Here is a 24,977-nt window from a genome sequence, read left to right on the forward strand (position 1 = left end):
CATCTACTATATAGATCCCAGATAGTCTGTGTGGGATGGGGCAAAGAAGGACCGCCGGCAGGTGAAGTTGCAGAATAAAACTCACACACTATCGGCAGAACCCCTATCGACACATGTCACACAGAATACCTGTATATAAGAGTGATTGTGAGCTACAAAAAGGGGTTTAAATTAATCAACATTATTTGAATGACGACACTGCAATATCACCAGAAAGGAGGAAATTTATTTTGGAATTTATCCTTTTTATTCTTACCCATAATTATTTTTTCTTTGATGATCACTATTATTTACAGCGCCTTGGGACGGCCATGGGGACCAGATTTGCACCCAGTTTTGCCAACCTCTATATGGGCTGCCTTGAGGAACAACTTATATGGGGTGGCCCATATAGAGAGAATCTGGTCCTCTATGGCCGTTTCATAGACGATCTGTTTATTATTTGGAGAGGGGGGCACGAATTGGCACAAGAGTTTGTTAATCACCTTAATTCTAACACATTTAATTTAACCTTCACTCACACTTTCAGTTATACATCGGTTAATTTCCTGGATATTGCATTCTCAATTGACAAGGGCATACTTATATCTGCAAATTATGTTAAACCAGTTGGGACTAATAATTATCTCCATTACAATAGTGGCCATCACAAACCTTGGATTCATAATATACCCAAAAATCAGCTATTAAGGTTATGCAGAAACTGCACAAAAGATGATGATTTCTTTTTCCAATCACAAAACATGCTCGAAAATTTCAAAAGAAGAGGTTACCCAGAAGAATTACTTACAGATGCAATGAATACAGTTACAAAGATAAATAGGGATAGTCTACTGAAACCTAAACAAAAAGAAAAAATAACTACATACAACTCTGGAGAATCCATATAGTTTATTTCGAAATTTAATTCAAAATCCAATCAGATTAAAAAGATTGTTCTAAAAAACTTTGAAATATTAAGTCACGATAAGATTTTTCAAGATCTTCATATTAAACCTAAAATTACTTTTAGAAGAAACAGAAATCTGAAAGATCTCATTGCGCCTTCTCTTCTCCCCTCCATCACTACCATTTCTAAACCCACATGGCTTCCACCAAAACCTCCTGGTAGTTTTAGATGCAACAAAAGTATCTGTCTCACATGTAAATACATATTGAATGGAATTAATAATATAACATCGTCCTCCAATAAAAAAACTTTCCATTGTAAACAATTCATCAACTGTGAAACTAGTTATTGTGTGTATATTTTGGAATGCCCCTGTAAATAACAATATGTGGGTCGTACAACAAGAAGCATTAAGAGTACATTCAGAGAACATAAAAATAACATACAAAAAAGAATACAAAATCATAGTGTTCCCCGTCATTTCTGCCAAAAACATGATGGGGACTCAAAAGTTCTTTCAATAATGGGGATAGAACACATTATGAACACCAAAAGAGGGGGCGATCGATTTAAAAAGCTTTGTCTTGCAGAGACAGCTTGGATCTTTAAATTGGAAACATTAAGCCCACAAGGCTTGAATGAAGCCTTGGATTTCACCTGTATCGATTAGTAACACTCAAGGAATACTGGCCCCCCCTAATCCATTATTATGACTGTTTCATCTATATTACCGCATTTATACAACTAGTCTGTGTGAGGTGTGGCGACAGGAGTTCTACTAGAAATGCGCACATTAACTGTGTGATGTCTCTGGTTTGCAGTCCTCCCTTGCCCCACCTCACACAGATTCTTCGCTATGCTATTTAATTAAATATTTATACCAATAAAGAATCTCAAGCTAATAATGTACTATTAATTTAAACCCCTTTTTGTAGCTCACAATCACTCTTATATACAGGTATTCTGTGTGACATGTAGCGATAGGGGTTCTGCCGATAGTGTGTGAGTTTTATTCTGCAACTTCACCTGCCGGCGGTCCTTCTTTGCCCCATCTCACACAGACTATCTGGGATCTATATAGTAGATGCTATTGGTGCATTTATACATACTATCATAACCTTACATTAAAAATGTTTATTCATGTTGTTTATAAGTTCATACGATCTCTATCCTAACTATAAATTGAAACAAATAAAATCCTTAATATTACCGCATATTTAAATCTCTATTATTAATAGAATCCATATATGTGCGGAGATATGTATATCTACCTCTATTACTGAGATACCAATATATATTCACATCTGTATTTTTACATTTATATTTGTTTATAATTGTTTATGTATATTCATATATATATATATATATATATATATATATATATACATATAGTTTTTATTTATTTATAATTATTTTTATTATTTCTTATTATTATTTTTATTTATATTTATTTTTATTTTTTATTTGTATTTTTATTCATATTTATATTTATTTTTATTATTTCTATTTTTATTTTTATTTCTATATACATAAAAAGTTTCTATTAACTATTATACCATTGAAAATTATTTTATTCACTGTGTGAATTAATATATATTCATGCTATAACTGCTTCTCTTAAAAGGATCATTCTGATATATATGTAAATGTTTATTCTAGACTCTCTCTCTCTCTATACTTTGAAAAAACTGAGCGACATTTCATCATTGCGATACTGAACTTAGCTCTGATTAAATGAAAAATAGCCAATTAACTTTGCTATAGATTAAAAGGATGTTTGTATATTAATAATTGTATTTGGTTACTATTTTTCAACGAAGTATATTACCAAGTATAAATGTTTTCATATGCCGTAGGATTGTAATATACTGGACGCGCTTGTTTTTAAGTTATATATTAAATACATTGATTACTCCCAATTAAGATAGCCCTTTAAATAAAGCACCCTCATAGAGGCTCAATACTTGTCTTGAAAAAGTTCCCGTCCATAGAGGGTACGAAACGCGTTGACGCAAATACCCACACCTCCAGACGTGTCTCCAAGGTTCCGCCTCCAGCTCAATAGCAACTGCTAATTGTTTGCCGCAAACCTGACACCGGCTTTCCACGCGGCCACCGGCTTACTCCTGTCTCTGCCGCCGCAACATCAGCTCCTACAGCGCCAGCAGGACACGCTGTCACTCTGCCAAGTGTGAATACCATCAACACACGACCGGTCCCCCGGATCACCATATTGGGGACGCCTGCTGTAGCGCTATCGAGCGCCAACGTCACTGCCTTTATCCTCACAGATTCACCCGGCTGTCGGTCCCCGCTATTGGGAGGTATTTCCACTTCAGGGTTGAGCTAAACTAAAATCTATTTAGCTCCCCGCTGCCGTCAATATATGGGTGAGAAAAATTCTAAAATTACCCTTCTATAACCATTTGAACTGCCTTTCACCTAGTGCATGTTTGCCTACATGCTAAACTGGCATTATCAACCCATTACTGCAGGATATCCCGATCTATTTGATTATTAACAATCAATTTAACATCTGAACTGAGCTACCCCCATTACTGGGATTTTTCATAGTATACCTTGGAGACACCCTTTTCTATTCAGGATTTAACCCTATATGCTTTTATATTCATGTTTTAGTGTTATTATGTATGTATATGTGTTTATTTCTTTTTTACATTTATAAAATAATACTATTTACAAGCGTGTCCAGTGTCATTTCTTTCTGGCCGTACCATACTAGACTTGGAGTTCTTTTTCATTATACAGACCCAGCAGCGCAATTGTGTTGAAACCCCCCCTATATCTTGTTCACCTTTTATAAGCTTGGCTAGCTCATCCAACACGTGCAGCAGCTGGAGAATTGTTTAATTGGTGTAGAGTAACTAGCACCTATAAAATTATTTTTTCTATTGGAGCGCCAGGAATGTGAATTGGTTGATGCCATCTGGTACTAATCTTAATTCACAACCTCTACATATAAGAATATGTAAAACCTCCACTTTCAAAAAACACACATGTTCAAAGCTGAATACAAAATGCATTACAGGGCTGAGAGAGTGGGGATACCAAGCAGACATAACCCTTATTTTCAATATTCCTGCTACCCCAATCTTGCTGCACCTACTGCCTGGAGCATAAATGCACAAGACCAGGCCTTACGGTGGGTATGACTAGCCAACGTTAATTAGTGAGGCATGAACAGTCACAGCCGTGCATGCAATTTGCAATCTTGTGCTCATTTTCTTTAAAGAGATCAGTGACTCTTAGAGACTCCTAGCAGTGAGAGGTGGTACTGCAAGGTTTTGGAAAAAGTGAAGCTTGGCAGAGTTTCGTAAGACATGGCTGGGTCCTCACCATAGATCTGTCTGTACTGTATTTTATCTCATCTGCTCTTCCTAGTATAATTAATATCAGATGTAACGTGAACATTTTCCCTTTTCTTATTGCAGGAGTTGGCACAAAAACCTGCGCTGCAACAATGGACCTTCAGGAAACACCAAATAGCGAATCCTTTTACCTGCCCTGCAGTCGTATGTACCCATCACAAATAGGCAACTTAAAGTACACCTGCAACAATGGGATTTGGGGTGATGGTACCAATGACTGTATCTCTGCAGAGATTTTCAATGCGTATCTAAATGTAAAGGTAAAATCTGAGTATACTGTAAGTCTATATAATATTTAGTGTACAGGTGAAAATTGCTGCCAGCTTCTTTCCTGTTGGAATGGAACTTGAATAGTTCACATTATCCTGCTGCCAGTGGCGTAAATTCATCAAAATAGCCCGGAGGCAAGATATAAGCTGGTGCCCCCACTGTCTGACCGCTCGACCCATCATTCGATGGTCGGCGACCATCGGAGGATGGGGGATGTTCCCACAGATGGGGGAGTTGTACACATATAACATCCACTCGTGGTCCGTTCGCTCGGCGTCTTACCGCATTCGGACGGTGTGAGCGATCCGTACGGTAGGTGGGGTTAAGAACACTCAGTGGACTCCGAAAATAAGCATCTGCCCGAGTCAACTAGAATAAGGCCCGTTGTGCGCAATCCACATATATTCTCCACTTCACTTTTCTTTCAAAACATCCCTTATAAATGTCAGCGTCGCACATTTGTTATATAAATTCAAATAAAAAAATGTGTAAAAAAAGATTATATTTCCTATATAAGGCAAACATTACAGGTCATTACGATGAATACAAATGTCTGCTTGGCAATGTTCACACCTATTCTGACAAATTCACTTGCCACTCAAAGGGTTAACTGCATCACTCAGCACAGATGCTCTGTCGCCCCGTGTGTATGGTGTGTAACACCTATTTTAAATCATTCCCAATACAATTTTATTTTATTAATCTACATGTAGGAAGAATATACTGTGTAAACTGACTCTGGGGCAGATTTATCAACCAGTGATATCCTTGTGAATGATAAATGGTGCTCCAGCCAATCAGCTCCTGTCATGTGTTAAAAAAAATGACAGTTAAGGGTTGACTAAGTATGAACCATTAAGCCCAGTGGCGTAAATTCATCCATATAGCCCGGAGGCAAGATATAAGCTGGTGGAGGGGGAGGGTGTCCGTTGGAAAGAGTGGGGGTGAGAGTGAGGGAAGATAGAAAGGAGGGGGGTGAGAGATGTCAGTGTTAGAGAGAGGTGAGAGATTGTAAGGAATAGAGAGAGGGGGGATAAGAGAGGGGGGGTCATATATATAGAGAGGGGGTGAAGCAAAGAATGAAGGGGGTCAGGCAGAGAGAGAGAGGTGAGAGATAGGGGGGTAAGGTAGACAGAGAGACAGAGAGGGGGTTAATGCAGAGAGAGAGAGGGATGAGGGATCAAGCATATAGAGAGGGTGGTGAGGCAGAGAACGAGGGGGGTGACAGAGGCAGGTCAGTTAGGTAACATGCATATATAGCCACCGGCCACCAGCAGCCCCCTGACCTTAGCGACACCGCTGGAGCCACGGTGCCGGAATCCGCATGACCAGGGACGGATTTAGGGAGGAGGGCGCCCCTAGGCACAACAATAATGTTTACTAAGTAGGACAGTTTATAGGGGCAGTATCTGCATGTCCTATCCATTTACACTCTATTTAAGATGGAATATAGTACAGTACAGTGGATATTTTGCAGTTATTGGTACATTTTGGGCTGACAGTACTATCACAGGCATCCAAGTGCCGCCCCCAAACATGTGCCGCCCCTAGGCCGGTGCCTCACGTGCCTAATGGGAAATTCGGCTCTGCGCATGACCTCCCATGCCTCTGCTGCCTTCCAGGCCTCATGGCCTGCACGCCGTCTCCTCATGGAGCCCGGGCTGCAGTTTTGAAGTTACACTGGATAACCGCTGGCTCTGCAGCGCCGGCAGCTGTCTATCACCGCTTAGGCAGTGATAGACAGCTGCCGGCACTGCAGAGATAGCGGCTTTGATGGGGCTGTCACGGGGGGGGGGCCTTTCGCACTGCTAGCCCCGGCGCTAGCATAACAATCTCAGGCTTGATGTCCCGCCCCCCCGACCAGTAGCGCACGCAGGGGGGGTTTCTGAGTATCCAGAAACCCCCCCAGAAGTCTAAGGACCCTAGGCTGAAAGCTGAGGGTCCCCTCTTTCCATGGGTACAAGAATTTTAAAAATCGGTCCTTGGGAACCGGAGATATCTGACTTCAAAGCAGTGGTCCCCATCCAAGCCTGTTAATTGCTCTTCCCAGTCAGATATTTCAGGTTTTGTCTGACTTAGAGTTTTTTCTCAGGGTATATTCCAAAAGCTGGGACTCTCCCCCTTTAATGGACACTAGCAGCCTTCCAGCAGCTGGTTACTACTCCAGGTACACACATCTGGTATGTAGTTTTATATTCTCATTGGCAGATTGCTCTGCCTACTGAATTCTGATCCCCTATCCATAATACCATTTGGTAGGTGGGATTATCTAGTTTTTAATTTCATTGAAATCTAGGAAATCTATTTCCGGGAACTGGAGATATCTGCAGTCAAGCAAGATATCTGCAGTCAAGCAAGCTGTCCTCCTCAAGAGACTGAAAATTATGCATAATAATCCCACTTCACTATACACCCCTCCTCTGCATATTAAACATCCTCTACCACCCTGGAAGTTATGTATCAGGGCCCCTTCATTCAGCCCAATGCCCCCTTCGCCCACCATCTGTGCAGTAAAGGGGTAATTAGTGGAAATTACTGATCCAGGTCCTGCATGCTAAACGATTGATATAATACCCCCTACCTCCCACGGGACATCAAAGCTTCCCCCACCCTTACTGCTGGAGGATCGGTAGGGGCCCCAATACATTGCTATGCCCAGGGGTCTACACTGCTGTCAACGCCCCTGTATGTGTGTATATATATATATATATATATATATTTTTATTATTATTATTATTATTATTATTATTTATACACATTTGGTCTATCTATAATACTTTAACTGACCCGGCATATACTGGGTCACCTAAGTGTCCATCTCCGTGCTTTGCTCCGCCCCTCTGGAAACCCCCTTCTGAAAATCCTGCATTTGCCCCTGGCGACGGCAGCGGGGAGTGTGTGAGAGCCGAGGTCTGCTGAAGGGAGTGGGATGGATGGACGGACGGGCTTGTTAATAGTGCTGCAGCTAAGTCTCAGTGCTGCGGGGGACTCGCTCATTAGGTATGCAATGGGCAGGTCCTAGTGAGTGGGCCCGGCGTACAAGTACAGCAAGGTACTTTGCGCTGGGGCACTTTTCTTCACAGGGGCTGAGGAAACTACAGCTGGACTCCCAGGAAGCAATGGAGCCAGTGCCCCCTTAAAACTGGCGCCCGGCGGCAGATGACTCCATTGCCTCTGGGAGTTCCGCCACTGCCTGCTGCAATATTGACCTGTCTGCTTTGACTAGACAGCAATGGCACCCATTGTAGTATCAAGCAGACTTTTCATCTGCTACCCCTTTCACATTGATCCCGGGTCCAGTGCTTTCCCATTATCCAGTGTTACGATCCAGGGAGTAACTCAAATCCAGGATGCCGCCCAGACTGGATGATACTGCTAACCTAGGCTTCAAAAGGAGGAATAATGCCCAACCTCTGCTAGGGCAACTGACATGCAAAAGAGCAACCTAACTGAAGGCTCAGAGTACTAATGACACCGGGTATAAGATGGAAGATGGAAGTCCCAAGATGTCAGCAAGTGAAGCAGGCTCATGCAGAGAGGAATCAGCAGCACGTCCCAGGACAATCCTGCATATGGCACAGGATGACTATCACCAGCGTCTGGGAAACTTCCCAGAATCCTTAAATGAATGACCCCAGCCAATGAGAGTGGTGTCAGGAGGCCAGCCCCTAGCCACTAATGAACAGCTGGCTGAGGGCGCAAGTATAAGAGCGTCCTGGCTGCTTAGTAACAGCCAGGACTGAACGCTGTGCTGCCTGGCGTCTAACGGTTGCCTAGCAACCAGCAGGGAGTTCCTGAACTCCCGGAAGCCGTGCGCCCAGCGTCCCTGCATTGCCTGGCAACCAGCCAGAGACTCCGTCTTTGGACGGAAGTTGTGCACCAGACTGGTTGCCTAGCAACCATCCGTGTTCGGCGCACAGAAGACCCCGGAGATGCCGAGGGACCCTGCCCGCCTATTACTGGGCGCCAAAGGACCCCCCCCCCCGCTGCAGGTACAGGACGCCGGGGATCCCGTGCGGTCACCCGACCAGCACCAGTCTGTGCACCCATGGGTCCCCGGGTCCTAACATACAAAGGGTGAACCGGGTTTAACCATTCTTATAACCTTGGTTGAATTGCCAGGTTGGTCAACCTGGGTTATGAGCTTTGGTACTTTCACTCCGCACCTTGATGCGGGGTCAACATGTCACTCACTCGTCAATTACCTGGGTCTGAGGTGCGGTGTGAATGGGGTATACCTGGGTTGAGCTTCTCAAACACCTCTGATCCTTAAATGATTTCACCGCCGCCGGTTGTCAAAATCATCCAAACAATCTTGGAATTGCTGAAATTTGTCCCGTGTCACATGGCGGTGGAATCCAAAGTGAAAAATCCCAGAGAAGTGATTTAAGTGCCAATTTCAGGCACATCTGATTGGATCAAGTGTAGTAGTTGCAGGGTGAAACACCGCCCACCTCCAGTGTAGGATCTGGACCCAAACCATGTTCCTCTGACATGGAGGGGGAATCAGAGGCCAGGGTTGGAAGGAAAGAGATATCGTCTGAAGCAACAGCTCCCTGGGGCACAATAAATTGCTGCATATTGGAGTAGGATCATATATCCATGAAGCAATCCAAATACCACCTTTGGCCTCTCTTCCCATCTTTCTGAGAGTCTTTCTTGCCTTTCCTCATGGGATGGCCAGTAGATGATAATAGAGACAAAACAAAAGGACACCAGTTATGTTGTCAGAATTGCTGTTGACCCATTCCCCCTAGGAAATGGCTAGGCCAGCATCAACAAGCAGAGTTGCCATGCCCAGGTGGTACAGGTGATCTTCTTGGGTCAGTCCATACACCAGTGGCAAATGGGGGGAGGATGAGTACACTTATTCAAAAGCAAGTGTCCAGCCCACAACATAGCTATTTCTTTTATTTTATTTTTTATTTGCCTTATAAATCCTATAGATTCTCTGATTGCTGTTTGGCATTTTGAATGGATGATTGCCTTTTAGAAGAAATATATATTTTCCATTTATACCATTAGACATGTTAGTACTTCGTTCTCCCCAGATCCTTCTAACTCATTTGAATTGGTGAAGTGGTACACAATGTTACGGCTACTTGTGAATTCACTTTTTCTATTGAAGTACAAGTTTGTTGTTGTTGTTTTGTTTTTTTTAAGTCGTTTGTAATTCTGTAATTTTTTTTAAATATACTCTTCTTAGATCTAAATATAGGTAGTTCCCAGGTTGCTAATATTAACACTCCAGCGGCCAATTGTAATAGCCTCCGAATTTGGTGGCAGTGCGAGTTGCCTTTTTTTAAATGGGCAATAATTTTGCCTTGTAAGTGAGTGTCCCTTTAAAAAAACCTTGGAGTCTATTACATTTTGTTGCATATTATTGAAATAGTACATAACAAATTCAAATCTGATTCATCTTCCTGTCCAAATAAAAAATATATCACGATTAAATCTTAGCCACTGCGCCAGGTTTGCCCCTACTGGATTGTTCCAGATATGCCACTCTTCCCAATTTTAATATCTGTTCCCAATATTTATAAGGGCAGCTTTTAAATACTCTTAAGTTATCTTTGTTCTATCTCTGTTGGATCAAAGAGGATCTTTGTTAAATGTGCTGTGTTGCCCAGTTCCTTAGTAATTAGGATTTCCACATACCAATTCAGATAGCTAGGTTCCTGATGTTTTATTTTTATCCCATATTTAAAAAAACTTCACAGAAAATGCATTGTATTATTAATTCACTGTATTGATACAGTACACTGTCTATCGTGAGAGGCAGGGTGTTTTACAACTGATACCCCATTCACACCAGCCTAAATTCCCGGGTTGAGTCCGGGAACAACCCGGTACTAGCGCTGGTGTGAAAGGTTCCCGGGACAAAATCCCGGGCAAATTTCAACCCGGCTAGGTACCAGGGTTGTTCCCGGGTTCAACACGGGGACCTGGCTGGTGTAAAAGGTACAGGGTATACTTACCCGGGTTGCCGTGTCCTCCGTGTCCTGTCTGACGGGAATTAATGCAGGTGGCGAGCGCAAATGACGGGACAGCCGGTGGATGATGATGACGCAGCTCTCCGGCGGCAGTGAGGACGCCGGAGAGCTGCGTCATCTTCATCCGCCGCCTGTCCCGTCATTTGCGCCGCCGCCTGTGTGGATCCCTGGCCTGCACGGAGGACCAGCAACCAGGGTGAGTATTCTCCCCACCTCCGCCGCCATCCCGCCTCCTCCTCACCTCCTGCCGGCCTCCTTTCCGCCCTCACACCAGAAAATGCAGGGACATTTCTGGTGTGAATGGGTCCAAACCCGGGAATGTCCCTGCTTGTCCCGGGAACTGAATTCCCGGGTTTGTCCCTGCAACTCTGGTGTGATGGGGGTATAAGTGGAAATCACTGGAAATTAATGCTATCGGGATTAATAATACCGTAGTAATGAAAACTGGCCCAAATTATGATTTTAGCTGTTTCTATAAATTTTTTGGGGAAAACTTCAAATCCAAAACCAGTAATGTCGGTTTTGGCAAAAACAAAACCCTAAGAATAATTAGATCCCAAACCATAACACCACAGGGGCGTACCACACGGTGTACATCTCTAGCAAAACCCTTTCACATTCACTCATGGTCCGTTCGTTAATTGGTCTGATGATAAGGAGACCATAGTGATAGCAAAGAGTAAAATTTGGACAGTAAACAAGAAGGTCAATGAAGATTTTTAACCATTTTCTTTTTCAATATAGGACGTGATAAAAGGCCCGGCGGTACAACAGAACCTAGAGGCTCTAATTTCAAATATAACGTCCATTGCAACAAATCTGTCAGCCAACATTTCAAGTTTACCACAAAATATAAAGTACATGGTGCTGATATTATCTATAATTGCAACAGCAGATGTAAAAGTGAGCCCCCCAATTATGACGGTGAGTTGGATGTCCTATGTAACTCCGTACATGGTCCAGGGTATAGCAGTGATTCTATTAATGGGGGAGTCTAAAAACTGTCTAGAACATGGGTTCTCTAACCCTGTCCTCAACTAACGCTTACAGGTCATAGTTTGTGGATTTCTGTCTGTGGAATCAGGTGAGATAAGTACAGACCCAGCCATATAGATGGACTCATCTGTGCATGGTTAAAGAGACCCTCAAAACATAACATATTGGAGGAACTTGAGGATTAGGCTTGAAAAGCACCGATCTAGAACATAAAAGTAAACTTGCATTGTGTCTTTCAGGGGAGGGCAAGTACTGGGCCACAGTTAGTGGTGAAAGGGCCACTGATATGCCACTGTGGATGCTTTGCGTTGTAATAATACAAGCTATACCCCAGGTACCATCTATCCTATTCCTCACTCACTTGTTGGCTGTGGTTGAAACATTCAACATAAGGTTACAGCGGGCCTTATTCAGACCTGCTCGCTGGGCTGCGAGTTCTTGGAGCCCACAGAGCAGGTAAACGCCGCCCCCTGCCCTGCGAAATCCCATCCCGCCACATAGCCCAGGACTCCCGCTGCAGCTGCGAGCAAAACAGCCGTTTCTGGGTGGCCGCCAATGTCAGACGCCCTCCCCCAAGCAGGCAAAAACACACCTGCATTTGGCCGGGCACTCTTGAAATATCCTTGGGTGTGCTCACCATTTTTTGTGGGCATGCCCTTGAAACGCTTGGGGTTCGATAACAATACGCCCACCCCCTGTCAAGCAGGTTGCGAGCACCTTGCATGCACTGTAGAAAAATTTGCTGAAGGCTCTCGCAACCTGACCGGGCATTGCGCATGTGCTGTAAAAAAAACATCAGACAATGGGCGAGATTCACCAATAATCCCCGGTGCACATCGCCGGCATTCGCATAGTTAATAATCGCATATGCAGTAACATATGCGATTATTAACGCAAAAGCGATGCCCGGCGATGTGCATTGGGTCCCCCCACCCTGCCGGAATCCTTACACAGCTGTAAGGGCTCTGGTTCCTCCTCCCTGCACTCAGAAGTGGTGCAGGCAGGAGGAAATCACTGGTCCGGGCAGTACAGCAGGAGGCTGCCCGGACACAGGTGAGGGGGGTGCGGCGCAGATCGGTGGGGGGGCGCGCGGGGCGGCGGGGGACGTGAAGGGAAGCCCATAGGCTTCCATGGGGTTACGCCAAATAGGAATTGGCGTAACCCCCCGCAGCGAAGCCCCAGCAATGGGGCTTTGCTGCATATGAAAATGCGGTAAAAACCCCGAAAACTGGGTTTTTACGGCATTTGCTGAATCTCGCCCATTGGCTGTATTCGGACCTGTGCCTGAATTGGCCACAGTATGTTATTCATAGTCATAGTTCTCAACTGTTCTGAAACACCAACCTTGGAAGAGGCGGTGCTTGGATAGCAATGGGTGGAGCTCCATATGAAAAGGTGTGGCAAATTATATCACAAGATGATCGGGGAGTGATCAGTTTAAATGTTAGGTCTGCATGATAAATAAGCTAGCACATGTTTAACTATGTTTTTTTTAATATATATATATATATATATTCACCTTTAAGCAATGTCAGTGATATACATATGCAGAATCTCATCATATTAGCTCCGCCCCCTCCCCATTGACCTGTGATTCGCAGGTAATTGCCACAAGGGTGGCGGGCTTTGTAAGATTCCTGCTCTCTCTATTCTGCAGGGGAGGGGGGGGGGGTCAGTTCTGGGTACTTAGAACCCCCCCCCCCCCCCCCACACACACACACACACACACACACACACACACACTCTAGTCATAAGTAAGTGTATATGATTATTCTTGTAATTTCTTCTTTTTTCTTTCTAGAATTATATCAAAATAGTAGATATCGTGATAACCAACACCAGTGCTTTGGCAAAAATGCGTAGCGAAGGTTCTTCAGTCCTCCAGTCTGTGGAGAAATTTTCCCAAAAATTACAGTTCAACAATTCCGTAAATATCACCCTTGACCCCACCAGCACCATCCAGCTCATCGGAAACATTTTACGCTCAGACATCCCATTCTACGGGAATTTTATATTTCCCGATGTGACTGGTAATGTGTCCGTCATATACAGGTCCATCCCAAGAAACTCCACGGTAGTCAGCTTAGCTTACACCACAATGAAAGACATTTTGCCACAAGCCAAGCCGATAAACGGGCTAGTTATGTCAACAGTGTTAGGTAACATTCCAAGCCAAAATATCTCTAATGATGATTTCAAGATAACAATGTCGTTTATAAAGAATTATACATCTCAGAAGGCACCGGAATGCGCCTGGTTCGACTTTGATCGGCAGGTCTGGAACAGCAGTGGCTGCTCTACCATAGAAGGAAGCGATATAGTTGAATGTACATGTAACCACTTGACGTCCTTCTCGGTTCTCCTGGCTGATGTGGAAGCCCAATTTTTGGATATAATTACATACGCTGGAGTCGGGATATCTCTTGTATGCTTGTTTATCACCCTGGTCATTGAAGCCATAGTATGGCGATTAGTTATCAAAAACAAGACCTCCTACTTGCGCCACGTTTGCCTGGTCAATGTTACCCTAACACTTCTAGTCGCCGATATTTGGTTTATGATCGGCGCCGCACTGCAGAAATACCCGTCATCCCCCGCTTGCCAAACGGCTGCTTTCTTTAGCTTTTTTTTCTACTTGTCTTTGTTTTTTTGGATGCTGACCACCGGACTTATACTTTTCTACCGTCTAGTCTACATTTTGCATGACATGAGCAGGAGAGTCATGATGATAATCGTGTTTGTCCTAGGGTATGGGTGTCCGCTCTTGATAGCCGTTGTGACCGTGGCTTCCACACAACCCGGAAGATTTACAAGCCCAAAATTCTGCTGGCTCAGCTACGACGGTTCCATGTCATTCCTGGCATTTGCCGTGCCCGCTTTAACTATTGTGTTCATTAACCTCCTCATCTTGGTTTTAGTCATCTGTAAATTACTACGGCCTGCTATTGGAGAAAGACCGGGGCAAGAAGAAAGGTCAGAAATAGTTGTAATCGCTAAAACTATTACCGTACTCACGCCACTTCTGGGGATCACCTGGCTGTTCGGTCTCATCTTGGTTTCCAAACCATCAGATCTAGTTATAAATGGAATATTTGCTGCTCTCAACTCTTTTCAGGTAAATGTAGCTAACCACATTCTTGGTGACGGTTTATATTTAAGAAATACATATGATGGGGCCAAGAAGGATTATTGTAATAGGCAATGGCATAATGATATATATATATATATATATATATATATATATATATATATATATATATATATATATATATGTTGGCCCCATAGTACAGTAGCTGCACTCCCTGCACCTATGGTAGCTACAACCTGTATATAACACATGTAACTGTGACAGGGAAGGTGGCCCATCTCAACTCTGGGCCCCATAGCAGCTGCACTCCCTGCACCTATGGTAGCTACACCCCTGTATATAACACATGTAACTGTGACAGGGAAGGTGGCCCCTCTCAGCTCTGGTCCCATAGCTGCTGCACTCCCTGCACCAATGGTAGCTACACCCCTGTATATAACACATGTAACTATGGCAGGGAAGGTGGCCCCTCTCAGCTCTGGGCCCCATAGCAGCTGCACTCCCTGCACCTATGGTAGCTACACCCCTGTATATAACACATGTAACAGTGACAGGGAAGGTGGCCCCTCTCAGCTCTGGCCCCATAGCAGCTGCACTCCCTGCACCTATGGTAGCTACACCCTGTATATAACTCATGTAACTGTGACAGGGAAGGTGGCCCCTCTCAGCTCTGGGCCCCATAGCAGCTGCACTCCCTGCACCTATGGTAGCTATGCCCCTGTATATAACACATGTTACTGTGACAGGGAAGGTGGCCCCTCTCAGCACTGGGCCCCATAGCATCTGCACTCCCTGCACCTATGGTAGTTACACCCCTGTATGTAACACATGTAACTGTGACAGGGAAGGTGGCCCTTCTCAGCTCTGGGCCCCATAGCAGCTGCACTCCCTGCACCTATGGTAGCTACAACCCTGTATATAACACATGTAATTGTGACAGGGAAGGTGGCCCCTCTCAGCTCTGGGCCCCATAGCAGCGGCACTCCCTGCACCTATGGTAGCTACACCCTGTATATAACTCATGTAACTGTGACAGGGAAGGTGGCCCCTCTCAGCTCTGGGCCCCATAGCAGCTGCACTCCCTGCACCTATGGTAGCTACACCCCTGTATATAACACATGTAACAGTGACAGGGAAGGTGGCCCCTCTCAGCTCTGGCCCCATAGCAGCTGCACTCCCTGCACCTATGGTAGCTACACCCCTGTATATAACTCATGTAACTGTGACAGGGAAGGTGGCCCCTCTCAGCTCTGGGCCCCATAGCAGCTGCACTCCCTGCACCTATGGTAGCTATGCCCCTGTATATAACACATGTTACTGTGACAGGGAAGGTGGCCCCTCTCAACACTGGGCCCCATAGCATCTGCACTCCCTGCACCTATGGTAGTTACACCCCTGTATGTAACACATGTAACTGTGACAGGGAAGGTGGCCCTTCTCAGCTCTGGGCCCCATAGCAGCTGCACTCCCTGCACCTATGGTAGCTACAACCCTGTATATAACACATGTAATTGTGACAGGGAAGGTGGCCCCTCTCAGCTCTGGGCCCCATAGCAGCGGCACTCCCTGCACCTATGGTAGCTACAACCCTGTATATAACACATGCAATTGTGACAGGTGTATTGTGGGAGTTTTGCTGACGTTCTGTTGTGAACTTAGACGCTCAGTGGCTCACATTGGAGGCCGTACCCTGAAGCAGAATTTGCTCCTAGCATGGGGCTGTTCCAAGTTTCCATGGTATGACCAATAGTTACAACATTTGCGAATACTGACTTGTTCATAGTTAACACTGTAATGACATTATTAATGTTAAAAATTGTGGTACTTGTTTCCTTGCAGGGCGCCCAGTTTCCTTACGTACGCGACCGTAGTGAAATTGTATCGCATGACGTTATAGTAGCGTGCAATGCAATGCGATTTCCATACCGCTCCCGTTCCCGCTCCCTGTCATTCCCGCCCCCTGTCAGATCCTCTCAGAATCCATTCTGAGGTGATTTTCTGACAGGAGTGGAAGCATCCCTCAGAGCTGCTGGTGAACTATCAAAAGTCCCATGAGGGGCGGCGGAACGCGTCCTCCGACCTTTTCATACCCCCACTATGCACGTCGGCGTGGAGTTGATTCTATAAAGTGTGGTGAGCGCAGCAAGCCACCGAGCCCGAAGCATGGTGAGCGGACGCGGAATACATGTAAAGTAATACGCGTCCCCTCGCCACACTTTATAAAATCAACTCCACACAGCCTGCAGCATGACAGGAGCTACGTAATTGGCTGGTACTTCATCACTCTCACTTTATCGCTCTCGAAAGCTTAACTACATCTGGCCCTCTGTCACCTCACTATTGAGTGCGAGGTCCCATCTAAGAAAAGCAGCAATTTGTATCAATGCAAAGTAAAGGCAGTAATATTGAAAATAATCATTATAATCAATCGGTAATTTCCAGCGTTTTCGATAATCTCTGAGCGTACATAAATAGTCGTTTTATTAAATAAAGTAGTTCTAACAGTATAAATATTTGTTCTTAGCTGTTTGATAGGAAGAAGGACAATTACATATATTTTACTTTTTAATCTAGGGTTTGTTCATTCTGATATCCACCGTGCTGTTAGACCAGAAGGTAAGATAATGATTATATGACTTGTACTATAACTGTTGTTCACATTTCATTTGATTTCTAATATAAAGCATAGGTAAAAGCAAGATTTCCAGATGGGGATTCCTAATGCATGATATTAGAGGACAGTACATTATATGGCCCTTATTCAGATCTGATCGCAGTACAAATTTGTTCTCAAAATGGGCAAAACCATGTGCACTGCAGGTGGGGCAAATGTAACCAGAGGCATAGCTAGGGCGGAGCCAGTGGAGCACAAGCGGCAACCCCCGCCCTACTCGCCCGCTCCCCGCTGTGCCCGGCATCAGTCAGTTGGGGAAAGTAAAAACCAGCGAGCGCTCTCGCTGAGCATGCGCCGGTTTGGGATGCCGGAGGCAGGGATGCGGCGCACCGGCGCCATGACGTCACGGGGGGTGGGGTGAAGAGGAGGGGGAGGCCGGGGCAGGAAGACCAGGGCCGCAGGGTGACCATGCTGGGGACAGGGATCCGGCAGGTACACGGCATCATAGCTTGCCAGGGCTGGGGTTAGGGTAGCTGGATGCCCTCTGACCCGGCGCCTACAACCCCACACCTTAGGCGCATCTTACCCAGACCGGTCGGAGCTGTGGTCGCAGGACGCTGAGGATGAGGAGGAGAGAGGCAGGAGCAGAAAGAGCAAGACCGCAGGTTAGCAGTGTGGGGGAGATGGATCCGGCATGGATGCGGCCGCATTGCTATGCAGGGCCGGATTGAGGGCTGCTGGACGCCTTCACACCCACCGCCTACACCCCACTACTTCAAGATGGGGCCAGCTGCGGCTACTCTCTACCTCCCCCTCTTGTAGTAGCGACTTGTGCAGGGGGGGAGGGCAGCGGGTACCAGTGCCAATCCCTGGTTACATGTTATGTAGTGCCAGGGGGTACCAGTGATTGCCCCAGGTTACCAGTATTGTAGTGCCAGGGTGTACCACTGCCAATCCTGAGTTACGTGTAATATAGTTCCAGGGGGTACTAGTCCTGGGTTACCTGTTCCACTGGAGCACCAGTGCCCGTCCCCGTTTAACTGTAATAACGTGTCAGGGGTACTGGTGCACGGGCACCAGCCTCATTATCTGCAGTATCATGCCAGTGTGTACCAGTCCTGACCTATCTATAATATATTGCCACTACTGGGTTATGGCAACCTGTATTATTCTCCCACACATGCGCCCACCCCACATCTGCCCCGCAGACAACTGCAGTAACTCGGCACCCACCACTCCCCCAATCATGGGCATCATATGTGGCCTTATGTGTAATTGCCAGTACGGCATGTGGCTTTATGTGTAATGGGTATTACAAAGTTCTAAAATGTGCAATGGGCATTACGGTGCATGGTATAATGTTAGGCCTACTACAAATCGGGGGGGAGCGTGAAAAATGCCCTGGCTCCGGGCACCGTGGAACCTAGCTACACCACTGGATTTAACATGTATAGAGAGAGTTAAATTTGGGTGTGGTGTGCTGAAACTGAAATCTAAATTTCAGTATAAAAATAATGTAGCCAGTATTTACCCTGCACAGAAAATAACTCACACGAATCTAACTCTCTCTGCACATGTTACATCTGCCCCACCTGCAGTGCACATGGTTTTGCCCATTTTGAGAACAAATTTGTACTGCGATCAGATCTGAATAAGGGCCTATGTCCAGTCTATGAAGAGGACATAATTAGCACTTAACAAGCTAACATTTGTCACATACAAAATGTATGTAATACACGATAAACCATTAGATGAGACAGTAGAAACAACCATCCCATCATACAGTAGGATATAAATTGAGATTTCTAAAAATAGATTCTCCCACTTCATATTAAAATGCCTGTCTCTTCCTGCTGGCAGCTGCTCTCTGGTCAAGTGTGCTACCACTGAGCAGGTACAGGAACTTTATTCATACTGCATGTTCCGGCCACAGGTCTAACAAAAACGTTGTATATATTGCGGCGACCAGAAACCCCAAGGCATTTGCCTATGCAAAGGATTGTATTATTATATAAATAAACTCTAGATTATTGTGGGGAGGTAGAGTTCATCTTCACAACTCCACTTTTATAAGAGTTTTGTGGCTTTTTAATGACAAACAATCTTCACTGTATAAGACAAAAGCTATCCAATTTTGTGGGCTTAGTCCGACTCTGGTGCCAAACGAAGCAGAACTGCGGGGATTCCGGAGCGGGATAACCCTGCCTCCAACTGAATCCCCACTAAGGACCTAAGGGGCAGATTTATTAATCTTGGAGAAGAGATAAACTGGAGATAAAGCGGAGAAAAGGTAAAAGGAGATAAAGCACCAGCCAATCAGCTGTGTTTGAAAAAGACAGTTGGGAGCTGATTGGCTGGTGTTTTATCTCCTTTTACCTTTTCTCGGCTTTATCTCCAGTTTATCTCTTCTCCAAGCTTAATAAATCTGCCCCTAATTCAGAGATCAGCATAGAGATCCAAAAATCGCAAGCACTTAAACTTCGGTCATAGGGTAACAACCAAAGATTAAGTAGCAATGGGGAGTGGTGACAAAGCAAATAGGATCACCAACGGATTGGCAACCAAGCGTTTTGTGGAAGCGGTCTGGACAATGCAGTTGTTGCTGGCAGCTTTGTCCTGTGTTGGTTATCCCCCTGCAGCCCATGGCCAATCCAAATTAGGCCCTGAGTGTCCTATTTTGTCTTTTTAGGTTAGAAAAGCTGTGAGAAGCAGTATCTCATCATACTACCTGAACGTACGCAGGACAAACGTGCAGGTAAGTGTTTTGTTTTATGAATAATATTAATCTAAAGCTGAAAGACATGATTTCTATATACAAATACATTCAGGGTCAATACAGAGATTTTTATCAGATGACCTGTTTACCATGAGGACTGTACACAGGACACGCGGTCACACCATAAGGTTAGAGGAGAGGAAGTATCACACCCAGCATAGGAAGGGATTCTTTACAGTAAGGGCAGTGAGATATAGAATACTCTGCCAGAGAAGGTTGTGATGGCAGGCTCAATGGCTATGTACAGTATAAGAATGGGTTGGCAAATTTGCAAGCAGAAAGAGTATCGAGGCATATAACCGTTCATTACAATGGGTAGTAGAGGACCCAGAGAGAATTAGGACTGCCATATTGGGGCATCTGGGATTCTGGTTTGAAACGGGTGTGAACTTAGCTCATCTGGGTCTTTACAGATATAAGCTGTGCACTGCAGGAGATACAAGATAGCATACCTCCCATCTGTCCCGCTCTTCGCAGGACCGTCCCGTCCAGGGCCAGCAGTGTCCCGCGGTGGGGGTGGGGCAGTTGGAATTTACCCTTGCCAGCCGCTGCCAGCATGCGCACAGTGGGTATTCAGAAAAGCAGAGGGGCTGAGGTCATGGCCAACAGCGCTGGCCATGCCCCAGTAATGATGGGAAATGGGGGCATGGCCTGCAGCTGTGGCATCCCCGCAAGGCCACACCCCCTTTGACATAGCCCGATTCAGTATAAAAAAGGTTGTATGGGTTGGACTTGAAAGACTGATGTATTTTTTCTGTTACCACCGGTGATCAGCAAGGGGGAACAGATTGGCACCTATTAGAATTACTAGGTGGGATCATAGTTGATACTAACACAGTTGGCGAGGTTCAAAAAATACAACATTACTGCTTATTCCATCAGCAAGGGCATACACATCTGACTACATCGCTTAGAACTGGAGCGCAGGTAGCTCCATGTGTATGCCCTGCGGCGATGGCGATGCACTGTCCCGCGCGACGCTATCGCCCGCAAGCAGAGCCGGATTAGGGGGGTATGGAGGTCCGTACCCCTGGGCCCCCCTATGAAAGGGCCCCCAACCAGCCGCCAGAGATGGGATGGAGAGAGTCCTGTGCTAGCAGTCACGGCACTGCTCCCCAGTGGCAGCCATCACAGCTGCCGGTGCTGAAGAGCCATGCTGGGCTGTGACAGCTGACTTACATATGTGGAGTTATAGCCTGCGCCAGGAGTGACTGGTGCACAGGCTGCAATGGAGAGGTTGGGGGGGGGGGGGTAGTGGGATGTAGAGGTGACATGGGGGGGGGGTAGTGGGATGTAGAGGTGACATGGGGGGGTGTAGTGGGATGTAGAGGTGACAGAGAGGTGCTGGTAGGACAGGGGGCGGAGAGGTGCACAGGAGACAGATAGGTGCAAGGGGAAGGAGAAGTGCAGTGGGGGATGGAGATGTGTAGGGTGACAGAGGTGCAGGGGGGATCGGGGGCAGAGAGGTGCTGGTACGACACGGGTCGGAGAGGTGCAAGGGGGCTGGAGAGGTACAGAGAAGCGGGAAGGGAGAGATGTAGGGGTGACATGGGTACGGAGAGGTGGATATAAGGAGGAAGTGAGAGGTGACATGATGGAGAAGTGCAGCAGAGACAGTTAGGTGCAGGGAAGGATGGAATGAGAGGTGACAGAAGGACAGAGAGACCTTAGGGCCTCCTTGTATTAAGTACACTGGGCCCTTCAGAACCTTCAACCTGCTCTTCCCGCAAGGAAAACTTCTCAGTGCAATGGCTTTCCTGCTAGATCGCCAGGCATTGCCTATAAACAATAGGCAAAGCCCCGCTCAGTACAATCGCTCAGCACATTGTAAGCTCCGCCGAGCAGGGCCCTCTTCCCTCCTGTTGTCAAAGCCCTCTTCTCTTCACATGTCACTCACAGCTCTCCTATACTCCAACACTCAGTGACCATCTTTGTCTGCATACCCATCTCCATCATTGGCCTCAAGCCTCTAGTTGTATGTTGATTGAGTCCTCACTACTTATATCCAAGCTGTAATGTATATTGAACTGTGGCGCTCTTTATTTGTACTGTATTCTTGTTATTTATTCAATGTTATGCCAAGCTTTGTCTCCCCGTATTGTTCCTTTGTACGGCGCTGCAAAACACTTGTGGCGCCTTATAAATAAAATTATAATAATAATAATGTGTGCTGAGCGATTGTACGTAAGCCTTCACTCAGTACAGAGGTCGAGTTGCCCCATGTGTAACGGGGCTTAGCTGTTCTTCAACCTCCCACTTTACAGAAGACAATACATGCTCATGGCAACAAGAGGTGATTGTGGGGTTGATTAACCTTTTAATCCTAAAATGTTGGAAAGAACGACGGCGAAACGCGTGTCTCCATCGAATATCCCCACAAAAAAGTTGCAAATTGAGCCCTTATCAGCGGTTCAGGACACCGAGATGTGACCGCTCAGAATCTTGGTGTAAAAGTCTTGCTACATTGTTAGAAATTATAAACTTATTACAATTTGTTTACCTTTATATTCACAGACAACATCGACAAATTCTTCTGCCCCCGCAAAGATTAATACAAAACATTTTTGGGGCAAAAAAGGTTTGTAACAAATAATGTTTTTACACTCTATTCATCCATGTTTATTATCTGTGAGTGTGAGCACATTGGAGGTCACAGTGAATGAACCTTGGATTCAGTAATTGACTAAAACATGGGGGTTATTCAGACCGGATCGCACAGCTGCTACTCTGCAGAGCCCTAAGGTCAGGTCATCGCCGCCCAGCCAGTGTGAAATCCCGCCTTGTGCAAGGCTATGATAGGCTTGTGAAAATATCGCAGCCCTGCAATTAGCTGCAAATCAATTTGCACTCACTAACCATCAAAACATTTTCCCAGTGTGTGCGGTCTGTGCGTGGCCCAGGCTGCAATAGGCTGATTGGGGCCGGAACTGAGGTTCCGTAGCTTGAAACGCTTTTTCACGCCTGCGTTTTTCATGACATTTGGAAGACAGCCCCCAAATGCCATCTTTCTGTCAATGAACTTGCATACAGCCAGCGATAAAAAAAAGTATCAGGATTTGTACTATGGGCCGTGCGCATGAGCAGTCTATCGATAATTACTGCGATCAGGTCTGAATAACCCCTTAAGGAATCATACCTTCCAACTGTCCTGATTTCTGCGGGACAGTCTCATTTATTTGGGACTGTCCCACGTCCTACCCATGGCTGGCAGAATCCCGCTGGGGGGATGGAAGTCCAGAGTCCCCCTTCCACTAGCTGCTCTGCTTAGATTTCAGGGGTGCGGTATTCACTTTGAAAGAGGGGCTGGGGGTATGGCCAGAAGCTCTCACAGTTCTGGCCATGCCCCCCCCCCAGTGGTGAAAAGGGGGCGTGGCCTTGCGAGCACAGGTATTTTTGCAAAGCCACGCCCCCTTCACAAGAGACCCTGGGTCCAGGGGAGCCCACACCGCATATCATGCACCCATTTTCCTGGTGTTTCGTGCATGTGCGGTAGGAAAATCACCAGGAAAATGGCCGCATCCTCTTTTAATATGCCCCTGCTAGCGGGATGTTGCTAAAGTGATCGCACACACTGGTGTGGTGTGGTGCTTGATTGCTCACATTGGAGGCCATATCTTCATCATAGGGCTGGGTAAAATTTAATTTGTGAAGCCAATGGTTGGATCTAAAGACGCAAGTGTATATGTACCAGAGCTGGCTGAAATAATAATTATATAGATCATATTCTCTAATAATAGAGGGGACGGTTTCTTTTAAATAAACAATTTAATATACAATTCAAAATAGAAATAATATATAAATGAATTCATATCGATATCCAATGACACAAATGTAATAATAAATATCTAAAAATGTATAAAATACACATTAAAAGCATCTGCTACAGCAGGGGTGGCCAACCGGTCAGAGGTAAAGAGCCGAAAAATATCATCAGTCAAGCCAAAGAGCCAACATCATGCGCGCGCCGAAGGCACGCGCACCAAAAAGGGGCGTGATCGGGGGAGTTGTCAGGGGCGTGGTCATATGACACAAGGGGAGTGGCCACATTACAAAACTTTATGCCTTCAGTGCCAGATATGCCCCCCACAGTGCCAAACATCATATGCCCCCCACAGTGCCAAACATCATATGCCCCCCACAGTGCCAAACATCATATGCCCCCCACAGTGCCAAACATCATATGCCCCCCACAGTGCCAAACATCATATGCCCCCCACAGTGCCAAACATCATATGCCCCCCACAGTGTCAAACATCATATGCCCCCCACAGTGCCAAACATCATATGCCCCCCACAGTGCCAAACATCATATGCCCCCCACAGTGCCAAACATCATATGCCCCCCACAGTGCCAAACATCATATGCCCCCCACAGTGCCAAACATCATATGCCCCCCACAGTGCCAAACATCATATGCCCCCCACAGTGCCAAACATCATATGCCCCCCACAGTGCCAAACATCATATGCCCCCACAGTGCCAAACATCATATGCCCCCACAGTGCCAAACATCATATGCTCCCACAGTGCCAAACATATGCCCCCACAGTTAGGAAGCTGGGCCCTCCAGCACAGGTGTTGCCCACAGTGCAACACCTATGCTGGAGGGCCTAGCTTCCTAACTAAAGGGCCCACCTAGAGGGCCAGGAGGGCCCAACAAACAAATGAGCCACGGGCCAAGAGGGCCCGACTAATGCGCACACAGGCCGGAAGGGCCTGAATTTGCCCACGGGCCTAGTGCCCAACACCCGGTGGTCTAGGGTGGATGGAGGGTAGGAGGCCAAAGGCCCCTACCTGGTGTTGGGAGAGGCCGCTGGGGGGAGCTTCATCAGCTCTTTTGCTTCCCACCCCGCTGGCCTCTCCGGGAGCCATCTTCTTGCAGAAGGCGCCGGAGATCTTCTGTCTTGATCCCGGCGTCTTCTGGCCTCTTCAGCGGCGCCGGAACTCTTCTCCCCGCCGCC

At 46.1% G+C, this 24,977-nt stretch overlaps 1 protein-coding gene across 2 annotated transcripts in view; it reads left to right on the forward strand.

Annotated features, from left to right (window-relative positions):
* Positions 1 to 24,977, forward strand: part of LOC146062791 (adhesion G protein-coupled receptor F5-like) — a 90,150-nt gene that overhangs the window by 40,792 nt on the left and 24,381 nt on the right. For both annotated transcript variants that reach the window (XM_083174807.1, XM_083174806.1), the window contains exons 4-9: positions 4,342 to 4,538; positions 11,286 to 11,465; positions 13,339 to 14,652; positions 17,200 to 17,241; positions 19,929 to 19,994; positions 22,530 to 22,593. In XM_083174807.1, the coding sequence (XP_083030933.1) occupies positions 4,342 to 4,538; positions 11,286 to 11,465; positions 13,339 to 14,652; positions 17,200 to 17,241; positions 19,929 to 19,994; positions 22,530 to 22,593 (1,863 nt within the window). The remainder of the gene's footprint in view (positions 1 to 4,341; positions 4,539 to 11,285; positions 11,466 to 13,338; positions 14,653 to 17,199; positions 17,242 to 19,928; positions 19,995 to 22,529; positions 22,594 to 24,977) is intronic.

Source organism: Crinia signifera, chromosome 3, assembly GCF_055691185.1.
Source record: "Crinia signifera chromosome 3, ASM5569118v1, whole genome shotgun sequence".
Lineage (NCBI taxonomy): Eukaryota > Metazoa > Chordata > Amphibia > Anura > Myobatrachidae > Crinia > Crinia signifera.